Raw genomic sequence first — 19,545 nt, forward strand, 5'->3', positions numbered from 1 at the left:
AATTAAACCTAACTTTCTTCTTCAACTGTTCGAATTTCATGCCCAAATTAGAGTCCAGATCCGTTTTCGGAATAAACGAAAATACCTTACTAGCAGGCGTTCAATCGATAGCCTGACTATAACTGTTACGATAACTAAATAAAAATATATCTACAATCGCCACCAACTCCATGTGATCAAACTTCGGATCGACAAGTAGCTTCTTAATCCCACTCTTAGCAGTCTGGACTGCTCGCTCTGCAAGCCCATTACTTTCTGGTGAGTAAGGCGGGCTTTTCAACAACTCAATTTTCATCGATTTTGCGTACTTCAAGAAGGCATTACTATTAAACGGAGGACCATTGTCACTGACTATGGTATCGCAAACCCCAAAAATTCTGAACACCGAGTTAAGCGCGTCAATCAACGCTTCTGCATCCGTACTTTGCATCATCGTAATATCCATCCATTTAGAGTAGGCATCAATTAAAATCAGAAACGTCTTCCCTGCTAAGTGGAAGAAATCCAAATGTATTCGACCAAACGGGCGAAAAGCTTCTGGCCATTCAGAGAACTTTTTCTTAACAGATCGTCCCATACTACTACACACCTCACACTGCTGAACGAATTCTTCGATTTCCTTATCCAAACCCTGCCAAAACACATACCTTCGAGCCGACTGTTTCATGCGAATAACACCAAGATGGCATCCATGCAACAACTCTAAAGTACGTTTCCGACAAGACATTGGAACCAGGCGTTGCAGAATTCGCTCTCATTTGAGAATGAAGCACGATCAAAGCAAGCAAAGAAAAACATCAAATCTGTTGCGGTCCACGATCATCATTGTATCGCAAGGTGTAACAAGTCTGATAAATGGAAGCAGCGAGCGAGAGCCCCAACGAGAGAGCGATGATAAAATCCATTTTTCTCGCTTGTTTACCGTTGGGGATAGGTGTTTTTCTTTACTGGCACGATAAACAATCCACGAACTTCCAATAACAACAGTGTCCCCCAGGCTTGGAGCATGTTTAGAGGGGTTTTATCATGCACTACTATCCCCCCAATCTGATCAAACTTGTAGCAGTATACGATAAACAGTCTCTCATAATGTGCAGCATGTTATGATAGTTACAGAGAGCGATACGTGAGAGATTCTCTCAATTTTCTCAGGATTCAATCCCTGATTGGAACAATTACTCTCTCCGAATACATCACACAGTTCCTGCACAACGACAAACAGCTCTGATTCGAAAAGTAGAATTTCAAATCTGCGGGAACCGCACTCTCGTTCCATCCGTTCTTCACACTCAAATAAAGCTCTCTCATTCTCGGATCATCTTGAGTGGCCTGACCGATCATCTCCATATCAATAATTTCTGCTTCGTCACTCAACCAACGGAGATCCGCAACATCTTCCACTCCTGTCTCACCCTGAATGGGCAACCTACTCAAAGCATCAGCGTTCGTAACTTTCGAACCCGGCCGGTACTCAATTTCGAAATCAAATATTGACAACATGTGGACATACTTCTGCAACCTAGTGACGGTCAATGGCGGAATACCCTTCCTAAAATCAAAAATGCTTGCCAACGGTTTGTTATCGGTAACAACTGTGAACTTTTTCCCGTAAATGTATTTGAAGAACTTCGTCAATCCAAATACTACCGCACGCGCCTCACGATGAAGATTCGGATAATTTTTCTCTGACGCAGAGAGAGTACTAGACACATAGAAGACTGGCTTCTCGAATTCCCCTACTATATGACACAACACTGCTCCGACCCCATTTGAGCTCGCATCACAAATAATAACGATCGGTAACTCAGGATTATACAACTCTAGCAGGTTGTGACTCAGCAAAAGCTTTTTGCACTCAGTGAAAGCTTTTTCATACTGTTCATTCCATTCGAAGCGCACATTTTTCTTTAGCAGCGCGTAGAGTGGACTAAACTTCATCGACAAGTTTGGAACGAACTTCGAATAATAATTAATCATCCCTAAACACGATTTCAACTGCATCACATCTCTAGGTCGAGGAGCTTCCGCGATTGCTTTAACCTATTCCGCCGATGGACTAAGTCCCTTTTCCGACACCTTGTGACCCAAATAATCTATCTCCTGAACTATGAATTCGCTCTTACTCAAGTTGACTTTTACCTTGTGCCTCTGCAGCTGATCAAGTACATTGTACAGTGTAGCAATCAATCCTTCAATAGTATCGCTACCCATCAAAATGTCATCCAGATAACAATGCACTCCCTTTATATCAGCCAGAATTTCATCCATAATTATTTGGAAAGTCGACGCTGCACTTGAAATACCGAACGGCAATCTCGTAAACGCATACAGGCCTTTGTGAGTATTTACAACCAAATACTTCTGCGACTCTTCCGTAACCTTAATCTGCATGTACGCACCCTGTAGATCCAGCTTAGCAAAATACTTATAACCACTCAGATTGGCGAACACATCGTTGATGTTAGGCAACGGATAATGTTCATTGCAAATGACCTTGTTCACTGTCACCTTACAATCCATACAGATTCTCACACTACCATCTGGTTTAGGGACCACCACAATGGGCGTAGCCCAATCACTATGCCGCACTGGCCTTAGAATATTCTCACTGATCAACCTATTCAACTCATCTGAGACTTTTTCTCTGAGCGTGTACGGCACCTCATACGGTTTATAAAACAACGGAGACGCATGGTCTCTCACGCGAATACTAGTTTCAAAGCCCTCCACTGGATGCTGCAGATTATCCGTAAAAAGCTCCCGGTACCTTGTTTTCAACACAGCGAGTAAATTACTCTTTTCTCTCTCACACTTCTGGTCACTCACTGATACATTCATATTCGCACTATCGCCTAATTAGTTAACAAAAAAGCTTCGCCATTCGGGATACAATAGACTTAGCCAATCTCGACCCATCAACGGACGAAATCTATCCCCGTCGACAATAATCAACGATAAAACGTGAGAACGATCTCCTATGCCCCTAACCTCAACTCTAATCGATCCTGCTATCTTTAGAAAGCTTCCAGAAATCACCTTCAACTTTGCCTCACTTCTTCGAAGCCGCAAATCGGAAAAATTCTCTATATAATCATACTTGCTCATAACCGTATACGTTGCTCCTGTGTCGATCTCGAAATAAAACCACTTACCGTTTAGTCATACCTTTCTATACAGGGGAAGATTTGTCACGTGGTGCAGCTCACTCTCGCTTCCGGTCTGCCGCAGGTCGCTCTCATCATCGCTGCTCGCCAGTCCGTTCATGTTTCGTTTCCTCCAACAATTCCTAACGATGTGCCCCTTCTTACCGCAGCCAAAGCACGTTATCACCTTCCTACCTTGATTCCTTGAGCTCTTCCTGGAAAAGGACCGTCTCTCTCGGCTTCCTTGCTGACTGTGCTTACCATCATCTTGGCCAAGTGTTTTCAAACGGCTTCGTCGCATGTACTGCCCGCGTTGATCCGATTGGTGTTTGCTCTTCATCTTCACCAAATCCGCCTCGATTTGCTCCAGGTTTTTCGCCTTGGATACTGCTCGTTCAAACGTGGTGTCGTCGTCGCTGTTCAACAACTCGCCTTGGATTTTGGCGTTCCGAAGGTCAGCTATGAACTTATCCCTGAGCGCTTTGTCCAGATACTCTCCAAAAACGCAGTGCTTTGAAAGTGCTTGTAGCTCAATCGCGAAATCCGCCACATTCTCGAATTCTTTCTGATTTCGCTTGAAAAACTCCACCGATTGGGCTATTCGGTTCTTCTTGGGACTGAAGTATGACTTCAGCTTCTCTATTACCGTTTCGTAGGTAACATCCCTGTGTGTGTCGGGATACAACAACTGCTGCAGCTTTTTCAACGCAGGCAATCCGATGAAGTGGACAATCAGCTTCCGTTTGAACGTATCATCCTTGATGTCGTTCAGCTCGAAGAAATTTTCCGCTCTCTCCAGGTAATCGTCGAAGTCCGCACTTGGAACGAAGTTTTCCAGTGTTCCGATCAGCTTCACTCCACTGACTGCTTCCACTTTCACAGCCTGAGACCCGGATACGGAAGGCACTACTTCTTTCGGCATCTTCTAGCGATTACTTTACTGTGCACACACTTTACGACACTCGCGACCACGTGCTCTTGCACCACTTGCACTTTTCGAAACGATAGACTATTTATCCACACGCGCTCATCGCAAACTTTTTGCTATTTTCTCGTCGCCACTGTTACTTGATGTTCTTTATTACACAAAATCCAACGGGAGAAAGAGGCTGAGCCTCTCTCTACAATCCCTTTTATAGTAGTAAACCGGAAATACAATTCATGTCAAGATAATTGTTATCTTCAAGATAGTTCTTATACAAGTTCATCTACCACAGTTTATCTAGATCTCATGATGAGGGATCTATTATAACTATTTAACAAAGTTCATCAAAAGTCTTTCAGGAAAACTTCCATAATACATTACAAATTGTGTCAGAAATTCTACAAAGTTATTTTTCTGGAAGTTATGCTTAAAATCGCCGGATAATAAACGGATTAGGGGCTGTCCATTAATTACGTAAGGGTTTATGGGGGGAGGGGGGTCTGAGAGTTCTAACGCGCCATACAATTTATTCTTAATTTTCATACAAAAAAATATACCATAGGGGGAGGGGGGGTTGAAAAACCCCGAAAATTGTCTTACGTTATTAATGAACCACCCCTCGTCTACAAAAAGCGTCTTCGATTTCGTTGAAAACTACCAGGAATTAATTAATTCATTACGCGTGGTAGAGATGGACAAATTATGGGTAAAATTGTGAAAAAAAAAAATCCACGTGCTCGGCTGGGATTTGAACCCAGGACTCTTGTATGCTCGACGAGCGTTTAACCAACTAAGCTACCGAGCCACTTGGAGACCCAAAAACTGAGTTGGTTACAAGCTTAGAATTCAAATCCCCACAGATCACGCAGACCCTTATCATAACCCATTTCCATCCATCTCATGTTTCTACACACGCGGGCAGAGCGAGTGCGATTTGTTTAGTGTTGAAACTGTTTGCCTATCATACCTACATCATACAATACAATACAGGAAGAGTAAAGATGCGGGAATGCTATCAAAGTGTCGTTTTTACTCAAATGACGACATGACTACTACAGAGAGGCAGTAACACTCTTATATAAATTAAATTAATTAATTCATCATGTGGGGATTTGAATTCTAAACTTGTAACCAACTCAGTTATTGGGTCACCAAGTGGCTCGGTAGCTTAGTTGGTAAAGCGCTCGTCTTTCATAATTTCACCCATAATTTGTCCATCTTTACCACGCGTAATTTATTTAATAACCATGCGAATTGGATTACCGAACAGCTTAATATAAGCGCCAATTTATACCAGGAATACTTTTGCTCTCGAAATTAGCATAGCGTTAAAGGAATCAGTGGAGTAACATTTGGCAAAATGACTGTGAAGGGAACGGGGATATATTAAGATATTTGCAAGGATTTTCCTCGAAACATTTCTTTAGAAACAGTTCTTGTACAATTCCCATAGGCTTTCTGGTAGAATTCTGGGCAATCCAGAAGTCAAGGAAAAAATTCTGCTTGATTTCAAGGACCTAAAGAAGATTCTCATGGAACTTAGTCTTGAAGTTAAGTTTATTTTTAGAAATGGTTTCAATTATCCTGTAATCATTTATCTCCAGACAAATATTATAAATAACACAGCGTAACAAAAATAAGCTTTTCACGTGTCTCAAGGATCAAATTTTGTGTCTCTAGTAGAATTGGGGTTGCTGAATCAAATACCGTTTTCAGAAATTTTCCAGCAAGTCACAATGTTATGCTGCAGGTCGCCAAAGTTGTATAAACACTGGTTTTATGAATGTTTATATGAAATTTTAACTACGATTTAACGATTTTTTAGTGCTTTTATTCACCAAACATGTATATTAGGACTTCAACTTTCATTTAGCAAATAATTGGGTTTAAATTACACGACTAAATTTAGATTACATCGACTTTTTCAACATGCTTGCAGTCTCCATACAAAGTTCTTCGTTTCTCATATATGGAAAAATACATTAATTTTTTAAATCGCCATAAAATAACTTCTGAGCATCGAAAATGTTATGAACATTATTGATAAGTATTATTTAAAACATCAAGTTTGAATTCGATTGCAATTTTAGCAAATAAATTGCCTTACAAGTTCGTAAACTTGCATGCAAGATGTATGAAATCGTCAAATTCTGCATTTTCAACAGCCAGTATCTCTTTAACCAGAAGTGCTATTATATTTTTGAAAACGGCAATGGATTGGGCAGTCCTAAATTAAGAAAATAGTGGAATTTTGGTGCTTGAGACAGAAATATGTACCGCAGTGTAATCACTTATCTTTTGTTGTTCCTTTTTCCACTGTTTTCTTAGGTGTTAGGTACAAATACTTTTAGTTTAAATAATAATTCTTGAATTTTTAAATCTTAATTTAAGAAATTTTTTCGAATTCAATTCAAACCGGAATTATAAAAAAAAACCTTTAGAATTCATATCATTTTATATTATGAACTCAGACATTACTCTGGAAATCTGATACATATATGATGAATAATTTACGTACAGTAATTTCTATTAAGGTATTTCTGGAGTTATTTTTGAACCAAAAATGGTGAGATTTCTCGATGTTTTTTAAAGAATTTAAGAATCCCGGGGCTACCATTCTGAAAAACTAATGGAGTAATTTCTAGAATCTGAAACAATACTTGATGGAATATTTTTGGAGAAATTTTTGAGAAGTTCAAGAATGAACCGCACAATCCTTCAATAAATCTGTAGGGAAATTTAGGACAACATACCAGGTGATATGATAATGAACTTCTCTTAAGAAATCCCTGAATTGCTCGGAAATGTTTTGCGTATAAAGAGTTTTTGAAAAAAAAATACATAGTTGAACGAATTTTCCCAGTATTGTTTGAATTGTTTAGAATTTTCTTAAGTAGAGTAGGCGTTTTTGAGCAAATTTTAAATTATTTTGTTTCGAAAGAGTTTTGAAGGAATGCGGAAAAATCAATTTGATTTTTAGAGAAATCAAAAGAAACACTTAAAGAATTTTCTGTTAAAAGATACAGATGGATTTGCGATAAACTTCACTGAGAAATCGTTTAGATTATTTTCCCAATTGGATCCTGTTCGATTGCTTATCTTGGGGAATGTTGGGAGAAATTCTTAGAGCAACATCTAGAGGAATCATTTAATGTTTTTGCAGGAAGTAGTGAATAAATTTTGCAGCGAATTTTTCAAGCAAGCCAGGAACAATTTCCTAGAGATTTTTGAAAGATTTGTTGAAGGAATCTAAAGAAAAACTTTAGGAAGAACTTCGAAGGCAAAGTTAGTGAATTCTCTGAAGAATTTGGGGAAAGAGTCCTTGGTTGGTAATCTTGAAGACTATTTTAGTGTAGCTCATAGTATTTCTTGTTCCCCTTTTTTATAAAAAAAAACCTCGGTATTTTCAGGAAATCTTGAACAAACCAATAATGAATAGCTGGATGATATTTTAAACTAACAATAGGAATTTATATGTAATAACTACGTCGAGGGTATTCCAGGAGAAATATTTAAGAGAATTTCTCAAGCATTCTCTGGCGATAGTCTTCAAAAGAATTTTAAAGCAATTTGATAATGATTCTTCGAGAAAGTTTCTGGCAAGATCAGTAAGTGAGTGAAGAACTTGCCGGATGAGTTAAAATTTCGACAAGTAAGCAAAAAAAAAAAACAGTAAGTGAAATTTCAGGAAAAATCTGTTGAATAACAAATATTGATCACAGGAATGATGTTCTGTGGGAATTCCAGCTGGAACTCAATGAAAATTGTTATGAATGTTTCTGGAAAAGCGCTTAAAAATTGCGGAAATAATTCATGCAGAAATTCCCGTGAGAATTCTCAGAAGAGTCTCTCAAAAGTACATGGTTGAATATTTGAGAAGTTCGTGAAAGAATCTCAAGGGATATTCCTCTTGAGTTCTGTGGAAGAATTCTGGAAGGGGTTTTAGCACCTACTGCATTAGATAAAGAATTAAATGATGGAGAATATTGAAATTTACTAATATCACTGGTGTGCGGCGATATGAGACAAAATTGAAAAACAAATGAAATCAATATGCAAACTACGAAACTTTTTGAAAATCATGATAATTGCTACCGACATTATAAATGAAAAAAAAAAAAGAATTTGTTGCTCCACCCCCACCACCCTAGGCCTCCTCCAGAGAAAAATCCTACCTAAACCAATGCAACACATACATCTTAAACAAGAAGCACTCTCTTGGTCTTACCGTTTAGGTGTAGTGAATCTACCGGAGAAAAATCCAGTGAATCGTAGACATACACACATTTCGTTGTTTGTCCTTGCTCCAAGTGATCTAACAATTGCCTGTCACTTTCCTTACAGGACATTCATCACCCAATTCCCTTCACGGGAAGAGTGGACGACTGGCTATTTGGAAAGAAGAGCATCAAATAATATAGTATGTTACACTGATGGCTCCTTTCTTCAAGGTAGAGCTGGTGCTGGTGTATATTCTCGTGAGCTAAGGCTGAATCAGTTTTACTCACTTGGTAGACACTGCATCGTTTTTCAGGCGGGAATATTTGCCCTTATGTGTGGAGTGCAATCAGCACTTCAACAGCGCGTAATGGGTAAAGTCATATACTTCTGTTCAGATAGTCAAGCTGCTATAAAAGCTCTTGGCTCCGGCCAACTCAAGGTCAAAGCTTGTTATCGCATGTCGAACTCAAATTGAGGAATAGAATTCAGTCAACTCTGTAAACTTTGTATGGGTACCTGGCCAATCTTCCATCGCTGGGAATGAATTGGCTGATGAGCTAGCTCACGATGGAGCATCGCATGACTTCATTGGCCCTGAGCCAGCTATTCCAATTTCGAAGTGCTGGGTGAAGCTTCAGATAATTTTTTGGGCGGCAACCCAGTACAAGCAATATTGGAATAGTTTGGAGTCGTGTCGTCAAACAAAATTGTACATTACTGAGCCGTCTTCATGGGTGGCGAGGTATTTAACAAATCTCTTAAAGCAGAATGGCACTCTCGTGGTCAGAGCGTTGATTGGCCACTGTCGACTCACCTGATATGTAAATGTCATGTTTTTGCGCAAATGCGATTCCAATTACTTGGTAAACACTTATTAAGTGAAACTGATTTCAGAAGCTGGAATCTTCAGGACATTCTGTTATGCTTAATTCACGTTGGTAATGAGCTATTGGCACTCCTTTCGCTCATGCGTTTTACAGTGCCCTTTTTAGGGCGCTGTTTAAAGCTATAGACCAATGCACGAGTTCACTAATTTGGCGTTTGAGCGGTGGCGAATCCACCCATTGCCACGTTCTCGTAAATAACACGGCACCGCTCAAACGTCAAATAATGAACTCGTGCATCGGTCTATTGTGGTATGCTTCTATCTCGCTTATGTGATTTTACTAGTTCAAGGGACTTCACCTCTATTTCCTCCCATCTTTCCCTTCTCTTACCTGTATGACTTGTTTAGAAAACAATATATCACTCGATCCGTTAATCTAACTGTTCACATTCACAGCTATCTGTTAAAAAATAACGCACTTTCATTTCAAATTATAAGAACAATGTGATTCTGAGTCCATTTCTAGTGAATTGGTTTCATTAAGATCTTCCTCCTTCAATTAGTGTCACTGTCTTACTCGATTTTTAAGAAATATGTTCTAAGTGCTACGTCTGCTCCCGTCGTCCAAAGATTTCTCAGCAACAAGCAGCCTCTCAAGATGATGAAGCACCCATCATATACAGAGCTTACTTTCATACTCATTCTCCCATTCTTCCTCACATACCTACTAAGTTCATATTATTTTGTCGTTTCAGGGCAACCCGGCGTGTGCTTCGTAGCAAATATGTGATGTGTTGTTTGAACTGGGCGGGAGCCAGTCGGTAGTGGAAGCACCCTGCAGAGTTGCGATAAGTGTCTTGGGAAAAAAGCAAAACCGGAGGCACTCGCAAGTGAAAAAGTAATAATAATTTAATTACCGTCATAATTAGAGCTAAGAGTGTGTGTAATAAATACCGGGAAGGGAAAGTGAGAGTCCGGAAAAAAGGCGAGCCATACGTCGAAGCTCCGAGTTTTGCTCGAGCGTGTGTGTGTGGATGTGTTCTTTATTTTCGTGTTCTTCGAAGAAAGTGTACGGGTTAGTAAACACAGTGACTCAAATTCATATTTATATCGGGTAGTTTTTTCTCATAAAGTTGATAAAAAACTATCAATTGATAGGTCGAATTCACATGATTAGTTTTGATGGTAATATAAAAATATTTAAATTATTTGGAAGCATCATTACATTCAAGATCATTTCTCTAAAAGAAGTTATTTTCAGTTTAGTTCAACGCAAACAAAAATGAATTGAATAATTAATGAGCCCATTTTTATTAGTTTTTCGCGATCGTCAAAAAGTTGTTCTTAAAAAAAAACTTGTTTATTTGTATCTAAACAAATTTACCCAAATCGAAGATTACCGGGCACGATTTCTATTAATTTTGACTCTTCCTGGATGGAATTCATTTAATGGTAAAGTATTTTATATTGGACCTATCATTCATTTTTTTTTTTTACCAACATGATGTGAAAACAGCGCCCAGTACGAATATGATTTACAGTCACTGTAGATAAATCGCGTGTGTCAAGGTGAGCAAGTGAAGTTCAATGGCTACGAGGGTCACAAAGTCGGTCGGAGCGTGTTGATGGCCCTCAGAGCAATGTTGGCCGGAGCGGAGATGGTCCCCAAGCCGGTCACGGCAGCTACCCTTGATCCACTGGCAATGGTGACGTCGAACTCGTCCACCCTCGCCGTCGGGAACGTGACTTCGCCGTACCAGTTCTACGGCGGCGGCGGCGGGAACGGAACGCTGTCGGCCCCCGTTACGCCCCTCGTAACGGATCTGATCACGACGGCGGCGGCCAACGGAACGACCACTGCGCTTTCCACGCCCGACGAGGACCGCTTCTTCGAGGTGGGCGTTCTGTGTATGAAGAGTTTAATCTTCGGATCCATCATCATCGGGGCTGTGCTAGGCAATGCACTCGTTATCATATCGGTGCACAAAAATAGAAAGCTAAGGTAAGTCATTTCAATGGTGGTGGGGTTGGGTTTCAGTTTTACGATAAACGTGTGGTGAGAGCAGTTTTTGGTCACTGTCAAAGTTGTGGGTTAATGAATTCGCTGTCTCGTGATGAAACGATTGTGGAGTAATGCGGTTTTTTTTAGAGCACTGGGGGAGTGTTGAGCTGTAACTTTTTTTTATTTTCTTTTGTAGTTTAATTTCAATCTTTGCTAAGAGGGAAGTCCACCATTAGAGTGTGTATGTCGAGTGTCATTTTATTTTCAAATTTCGTTTCATTCCTAGAAAATCATACGGATTCCGTCAGAAGTTAACATCAGAGAGTAGTTTTTCAGTCATTCCACAAAAAATCCGTCATGAATTCTTCAAATTCCAACAGTTATTCTTCAAAGAAATCCTACAAAGTTTTCTCCAGAATTTCCTCCAGGGGTTTCTATAAAAATTTCAACAGGAAATTCTTCAGATAGTTTCATCAGAATTTCCTTAAGAAATTTATATGAAAAATCCTCAATAAATTACTCAAAGTATTCTTCCTTTAGAAAATCTTCCAAATTTCCACCAAGAATTCATCCAGAAAATCCACCAAGGATTCCTTCAGCCGTTCATCCAAAAATCCCACCATGGATTACTACATGAGATATGAGATTTCTCGAGAAATTCTTCTAAGAATTATTCCAGAAAATCCACAAGCGATTTCACCTAAAATTCTTTCATGGGTACCTCAAGAAATTCTTTTAGAGATTCCAGCAGAAAATCAAGAATTCCCAAACAAATTCCTTAAAGTTTTTCTGTTTTAGACATCGAATAATTCAACCAAGTACTTAAGGGATTCATCTAAAAATTTCTTCAGGGATTCCTCTGGAATTTTGTACAGAAATTACACCATGAATTCCTAAAGATGTTCCAACAGAAACAACCATCAGAGATTCCTTTTGGATTCCTCCCAGAAGATGCAACAGAAAATCATCCCCAAATTCAACCAGGGTTTCCTCAGTGAAATTCTCCAGTCATCCTTATATTGGTGATTCCTCAAGAGATTTATACATAATTTTCTGCAAAAATTACGCCAGGAATTCCTAAAGAAGTTGCCATCAGAGATTCGTTCAGAAATTTCTCTGAGAATTCATCCAGAAAGTTCCAGTTCTCCTTCCGAAAATCATCCAGAGATTCTTTCAGGGATGAGTAATTCCTTCAGAGATTCCTCCAGAAATTAACATCAGAGATTACTTCAAAAAATTGTTTATAAATTGGCTACAGAACTTCTATATATGAATAACTTACTTTTCTTCAGAAATTACGCCATGAATTCCTAAAGAAGTTCCACCAGAAGCGATCATCAGAGATTCATTTAGAATTCCTCCCAGATATTACCTAGGAAATTATCCACAAATTCAATCAGGATTTCCTCAGTGAAATCCCCCAGTCATTCTTCAATTGGTGATTCCTCCAGAGATTTCTACAGAAAATATTCTAAGAATTCCCCAACAATTTCCTTAAGGTTTTCCTCCTTTAGAAATTATTCCAACGATTTCATCAGGAATTCTTTCTGAAAAATTTTCAGGGATTCCCCAGAATATCTTTCAAGGAACTCCTTCCTTAATAATGTCAAGAGTTTTACCAGAAGCTTTTTGTTATTCTTCCAGAGATTCTCTCTTGAAGTGTTCCGAGGATTCTTCCAGAAATTTCTTCAGATATTTATGCCTTATTTTCTGTAGAAATCATGCCAGAAATTCCTAAATAAGTTGCCATCCGAGATTCGTTCAGAAATTTCCATTTCTAGGATCATCCAGTTCTCCTTCAAAAAAACATTCAGAGATTCTTTCAGGGATTACTTGACAAATCCCTTTAGAGATTTCTCCAGAAATTAATATCAGAGATAAAAAAATATATTAAAAGTTAACTCTAGAACTTCTATACAAATAAAAACAGATATACAGAGCTTGAGAAAATTCTTTGAGATATTGCACATTCTTAAATTCCTCTGGGAATGTCACCAAGAATTCTTCTTTTCCTTTAAAAACTTCTCCAAAAAATTCTACAGGGGTTTTATTTAGACATTTCTCTAGTAATTTTTCTAGAAATTCTACAACAAATTCTCACAAAAAAAAATCTTCTTAGGACTTCTTTAGAAATTCATGCCAAGGATTCTCCCAAATATTCCTTCAGAGTTTCCTACACAATTCATAAAGTAATTTAGAGATTTTTACAGAAATTCCTCAAATAATTCCTTCAAAAATTCCTTCAGCAATTCCTATGGTATTTCATCCAGTAATATCTCCTTCAGGCCGTTTTCCATCAAGTACACAAATTGCTTAAGAAATTTCTGCAAGAATTGCTGCAAGGGTTTTTCTAAGAATTTCACCAGGAATCTCTAGATACATATATTATCAGAAGGTACTTACTCCTTCAAGTGTTCCTTCAGAGATTGCTTCTGAAATTTAACAATCTTTCCTCCAGAAATTACTTCAGAGCATCTACCAGATATTTCCATGAATTCTCCAAAAAGTCCTTCATGGATTTATTCAGAATTGCTCAAGAATTTGTACAGAAATTAGCCTATTAAACGGGAATAATCTTAAAGCTATTTGTTTGATTCAAAAGCAAAACTTTTCATTGGGTTTTTAAGACATTTCTTCAGGATTTGTCTTGGTATTTCTTCAGGGAATCGTCCAGGAATATATCCATATTTTTTTGGAAAACATTCCATGATTTGAGAAATAATCAAGCGTCAGGAATTCCTACGGAAATACGTCGAGGGATTTCAAATTCGTTCTGAAATTCCTCCATAGACTCCTCTCAGAATATTTGCAAAAAAAAATTCTCATGAGTTTCTTGCGGTATTCCTCCAGGAACTTCAATCGAAAGTCTCCAAAAGATTTATTCTTTTCTTCAGATTCCTCCAGTAATTCCTAATAATTTTTAATATGCCAGTAATTCCTACTTATCTTTTCATGGATTCTACTACACAATTATCCAACAATTCCTCCAGATATTTCGTCATGGTTTCAGAAAGAAAATCTTTGATTGGTTTCTCCAGAGAATCCTGCAGCAATTCCACCAGTTATTCCTTCAGAAGTATTTGCAAAATGTTGTTAATAAAAAGGTATTTTATGATTCAATATGGGATTTCAAAGTCTTGCAGAGATTACTTCAGAAATTCTTCCGGAAAATTCTTCCAAAACATTTGCAAAGATTTTTGAAGCGTTTTTTTTTTTAATAAAAACCCCTGCCTGTTTGAGCTAGTACCAGGGATTCCTACGAGGAATCCATCAGGAATTTCACCAGGAATTCATTCAGGTGGGGATTGCTTTTAAAGCTCTTCCAGGGATTCCACCAGGAGAATTTCTATCAGAAGTTGTTGTATGGATTACACCAGAAATTCCATCAGAGATTCCACCAGGAACTCCATCAAAATCTCCTTCAGGAATTCCATAAGGAATACTGCTATAGTTTCAATAATGAGTTCTACGAAGGATTACATCAGGAGTTCCATCAGGGTTTTCATTAAGATTTTCTCTAGGGATTCCATCAGGAGTATTTTTAGGGCTTCCATCAGAATCCTTTTGGGGATTTCATCAGGAGTTCCTCCAGGGATTCCATCAAGAGTTCCTTCCGAGATTTCACCTGGAATTCCTCCAGAGATTATATCGGGAGTTCCTCCAAAACTCTGAGGATTCTATCAAGAATTCTATCAGGAATCTTATCAGGAACTCCTCCAGGGATTTCATCAGGAATTCCATCAGGAGTTTGTCTTGCAATTCTATGAAAAGTTTCTCCGTGGATTTCATCAAGGGTTTCTTCAGAGATTCCACCAGGAATTTCTCCAGGGTTTCTTTTAGGAATTCTTCTAAGGATCTCATTAGGAGTTCCTCCAATGAATCCATCAGGAGTACCTTCAAGTATTCGATCAGGAATTCCTCCAGGGATTTCAGCAGAAGCTCCTACAGGGATTCCATCAGGAGTTTTTCTAGAGATTCCATCAGAAGTTTCCTCGGAGATACCACCTGAAATTCTGCTAGAGATTATATCAGAATTTTCTCAAGCAAATACATCAGGATTTCTTTTAGGGATTGTATAAGGAGTCTCTCCAGAGATTCCATCAGGAATTCCTTCAGGAATCTTATCAGTTATATTATCAAAAATTTCAACAGGAGTTCCTATAGAGATTCTTTCAGAAGTTCCTCTAGAGATTACATCAGAAGCTTCTTTAGATGTTCCACTTGTAAATCCTTCAGGGATTACATCACAAATTCTTCCAGGGATTATATTAGGATTCATTCAGGAGATTACTTTAGGAGCTTTTTAAGGGATTTCATCAGGAGTTCCTTCAGAAATTCCATTTGGAATCCCTACAGGTTTTTTTTTTTCAAGTTTCGCTAGGAACTCTATTAGGAGTTCCGTCGGAGAATGCACCTGGAATACATCTAGAGATTATATCTGGGATTCCTCAAATAATTCCATCGGGATTTATTCTTGGGATTTCATAAAGAGTTTTGCCAGGCTTATTGTCAGGAATCTCTTTAGGGATTTCATCAGGAGTTCCTATAAGCATCCCGTTAGGAGTTCCTTCAGAGATACCATCAGGAGTTCCTCCAGGAGTCCTTCTAGGGTTTCCATAAGGAGTCCTTCTGTAGGAGTTTCTTCATATGTTTTACCTGGAATTCCTACAGGAATTCTACCAAGAGTTTTTCTAGGAATTCCATCAGAAATTACCCCAGGGATTATATCAGAGGTTCTTCCAAGGATTCCATTATACGTTTCTCTAGCGATTTCATCAGGAGTCTTTCAATAGATTTCATTGGGAGTTTCTGCAGGAATCCCAACAGAAGTTCTTTCATGGATTCCTTTTTGAAATACTTCTAAGATTTCATTATAAAATCCTCATGGGATTCCATAAAAACCTTCTGGGGTTCCATCAGAAGTTTTGTCAGCGATTCTATCAGGAATTCTTCTGAAGGTTTCTTTAGGAATTCTTATAGGGTTATTCTGGGTTCAAGAAGGCTATTTACTACGGATTCCTCCCGGAATTTTTTAAAGGAATTCTACCAGAATTTCCTTCCAGGAGTTTTTCTAAGGAATTATTCAAGGAATTCTATTAGGAGTTTTTTAAGGAAGTCCTTCCGGAATCGATCAAGGGATGTCTCCCGAAAATCTTTGAGGAATCGATATCTCCACGGGTTATCAAAAATTCCTCCTAGGATTTTAACAGAAATTTCTCGAAAGGATTTGATTAGCAGAATTACTCAAGAGATTCCTTCCGGAATTTCTCTCGGAATGTCTCCAGGGATTCTTTGCGTTTTCAGGAATTCTTACAAAGAACCACAAGTAATTTAGGAATCCAGTATATCCTCCAGTGACTCTGTGATGAGTTCCTCCTGGGATTCATAGAAGGAATTCCACCAGAGATTCCTCTGAAAATTCCTTAAGAAATTTCACCAAGAATTTTTTCGAAAATTTTGATAGGATTTCCTCAAAGGATTCAAACTAAAAATCCCCCTTAATATCCTCTAAGGATTCCAACTAAACATCCTCCTGGGATTCCTCTAAGGATTACACCAGAGGTTCCCCCATGGAATCCACCCAGATAATTATCCATGATTTCCATCAGGAAAACCTTCAGGAATTCTTGCTGAATTTCTCATAGAAATTTTTTCATAAACTCCACCAATATTTTTCCAGTGATTTAACTGGGAATTTTAACGGTTTTCGGCTCTTTCAGTCTAGATAAGCAGCTAAAACGCCTTCTTCATCTACTTTCCTACGTTTCGGTGTATATTCCACCTTCTTGAAAAAGGCGTTTTAGCTGCTTATCTAGACTGAAAGAGCCGAAAACCGTTAAAATACTGGCGATTTAACTGGGAATTCAAAAAATCTTCTAGAATTTCTTCTTAAACATTCTAGAAAAATCCTTCAAGGGTAAAGCCAGGATGATCTCCAAGGATCCCATAACGGAGAAGATTTAGCAAAGCAGTTCTCTGAATGTCTTCAGGTTGAATCCCTGGAAAATTTCTGGTAAAATTCGTGGAACAGGTTATTGTGAAATCCTTGGAGGAATCGCCAAAAAAAAACTGGGGAAATTCCTTAAGAATTCCCTGGAGAAGTTCCCTAATATATCTCTGGAAGAACTTTTAAAGCAATCCTACAGGATTCTCTAAGGTAATAATTCCTAGTGGATTTCTTTGAAAAAAAAAATCCTTCAAGAAATCCTGGAATGAATTTATGAATAAATTTCTTAAGGAATCCTCGGAGAAATTTCTGGTAGATTCTTGAAGTAACCCCTTCAAAAACCCCAAGTCGAATGCCTCGTAGGGTCCCTTCAGGGACACAAAGAAGAATCTTTGAAGATATCACTGAAAGAATTTGGAAAATAATTTATTGAAGATTCCCTAGAATAATCCTCTGAGAATAACCTAGGGAAACCTCTAAAAAATGCAAGCGGAATTTCTAAAGGAATTCCTGGGGGAATCCCGTTTAGGAAATGTTTTGAATTCTTTTGCAGTATTTCTTGTGGAATCCCTGAAAGTTTCCTGGTGGAATCCCTGGAGAAACTCCTTGATGAATCCTTGGATAAATTTTGGGTAGAATCACTGTTAGAGTCCCTGGAGTAAATCTCGGCGTGTATTTCCGTAGGAATTATTGGAGGAATTTCTAGTGAAAATCGTGTGGGACTCCCTTGGTCAATCTCTACAAGAATGTTTGGATTAATCACTGAAAGATTTTTTGGAGGAATTTCTAGGGAAATCACTGGAAGAATCATTAGCGGAGGTGATTAATTCATGGTGAAATGAAATTCCTGTATTAATTTCTTAGGAGGGATTTATTGAGCAAATCTCTTTTAGAATTTCTAGAGGAATTCCTGGTGGAATCGCAACAAAAGAATCCTTATTGAATCTGTTTAAAAAAAACCTGATGTTTCGCTGGAGGGATTCCTAAATAAATCCTTGGGAAGTATTTGGGTAAATCTCTGGAGAACTCTGTTGCATATTCGCATAAAAAGCTCTTACAGAGACAGCCTTTGAGTAAACTCTGAAAAATTACTGCAGAAATTACTTGAAGTTTTTTTGTATTGATCTTTGAAGGAATCAGTGGAGGAAAACCTGAATAATTAGTAAAAGAAATTTTGAAGAAATTTCTGGAAGAATGCCATCTTAAGGTATGCCTGAAGATTTTTCCTCGAAGAAATTTCTGGTTGGAACTGTGGATGAATTTCTGTAGGAATTATTGATAAAATTCCTGGTGAAATCCCAGGAAGAATATCTGGTAGAATCTCTAGTTTAACCCATGGATTCTAGAAGAAAATCATAGTAGAATAACTAGAGGAAACCACCACAGATTCTGGATAGAATCTTTGAAGAATTTAACATAGCCATTTTCAAATCGATGACTATTCAGAATAATCCGCAACAGGGATCCCTCATAATTTTAGGTTTTTGTCGGAATTCTTCGTGCGAAGTGTAACTGGAATTCCTCATCAATATCCATTTCTTCTAATACTTAAATTTTGAATGTTCTGCTCTTCCTCACTACGATTATTGCCCAAAAATCGTGGAAATATGCCCATCCACAGTCGCACATTTCGCAAACATTTACAATCACATATTCACTAGATTTGCCGAGATCGTTCTAATCATTTTTTTTTTCGAAGAAATATAGTGTAGTTGCAAAAAACTTTAACAGTCGGTCGAACGGTTGCACCAACATAAATCGGTTTGACTAAATTGGGGGCGGAGTCAATGTTGGTCAAACCTTCTGAGCGCCTGTGGGCTGCATTACATATTATAAACCCTCACTTCACGCTTGAGTGATACAGAGCATACCAATCACCGTGCGTCTCCATTGAAGCATGCTCGGTACAACATTTTGATGGTGAACAGCTGAAACACACCATAGACCAAACTGATCAAGTGTGATTGAGAAAGAAGATTAAAACTTTTTCGTTTCATCAATTGCCCACCACTGAAATACTTAAGATTCAAACCGAAACGTAAATTTACAACAAACCTGCAAAGGGAGGGAAAGCAAAGGACCAAGGATCGACGGTAACATCCCATTAATCAAAGTCCCATCCGCAGCAAACTTCGATTATCGTTATCTTCGACTAAGTCAGCCACATCAACCGAGTCCATTTACAACTCGACGGCGTGAGTCATTAGAACCGCAGCAGTAGGTACGAAGACAGCGAGAGTGGAACGAACGGTGATGATGGCAATGCGATCAACGTAACAAATGATGCTTCGCGAATCCCATTTCCATTATCGCAATGAAACGTTTCGAGGGTAGCCACAATCTGGGCCAACGACGGAACTGGCTAGCGAGAGGTACACGTAACTCCCATATATGACAAATAGACAAACAGACATAGCCATTTGGAGGATTTTTTTTTTCAAAATGCGTCTCCAATTTCGTTGCATTAATATCTGGAGGCCA

General features: G+C 38.4%; 1 protein-coding gene across 5 annotated transcripts in view; it reads left to right on the forward strand.

Annotated features, from left to right (window-relative positions):
- LOC5567281 (putative uncharacterized protein DDB_G0277255) overlaps positions 1-19,545 on the forward strand; it is a 470,679-nt gene that overhangs the window by 138,343 nt on the left and 312,791 nt on the right. For 3 of the 5 annotated variants that reach the window (XM_021837646.1, XM_021837643.1, XM_021837648.1), the window contains exons 2-3: positions 9,871-10,190; positions 10,657-11,117. In XM_021837646.1, coding sequence (XP_021693338.1) covers positions 10,741-11,117 — 377 coding nt within the window. In that variant the 5' untranslated portion in view covers positions 9,871-10,190; positions 10,657-10,740. Of the gene's footprint in view, positions 1-9,870; positions 10,191-10,631; positions 11,118-19,545 lie in introns of all 5 variants that reach the window. The other 2 variants (XM_021837645.1, XM_021837647.1) reach the window with 2 other exon arrangements.

The sequence above is a fragment of the Aedes aegypti genome, chromosome 1 (assembly GCF_002204515.2).
Source record: "Aedes aegypti strain LVP_AGWG chromosome 1, AaegL5.0 Primary Assembly, whole genome shotgun sequence".
Lineage (NCBI taxonomy): Eukaryota > Metazoa > Arthropoda > Insecta > Diptera > Culicidae > Aedes > Aedes aegypti.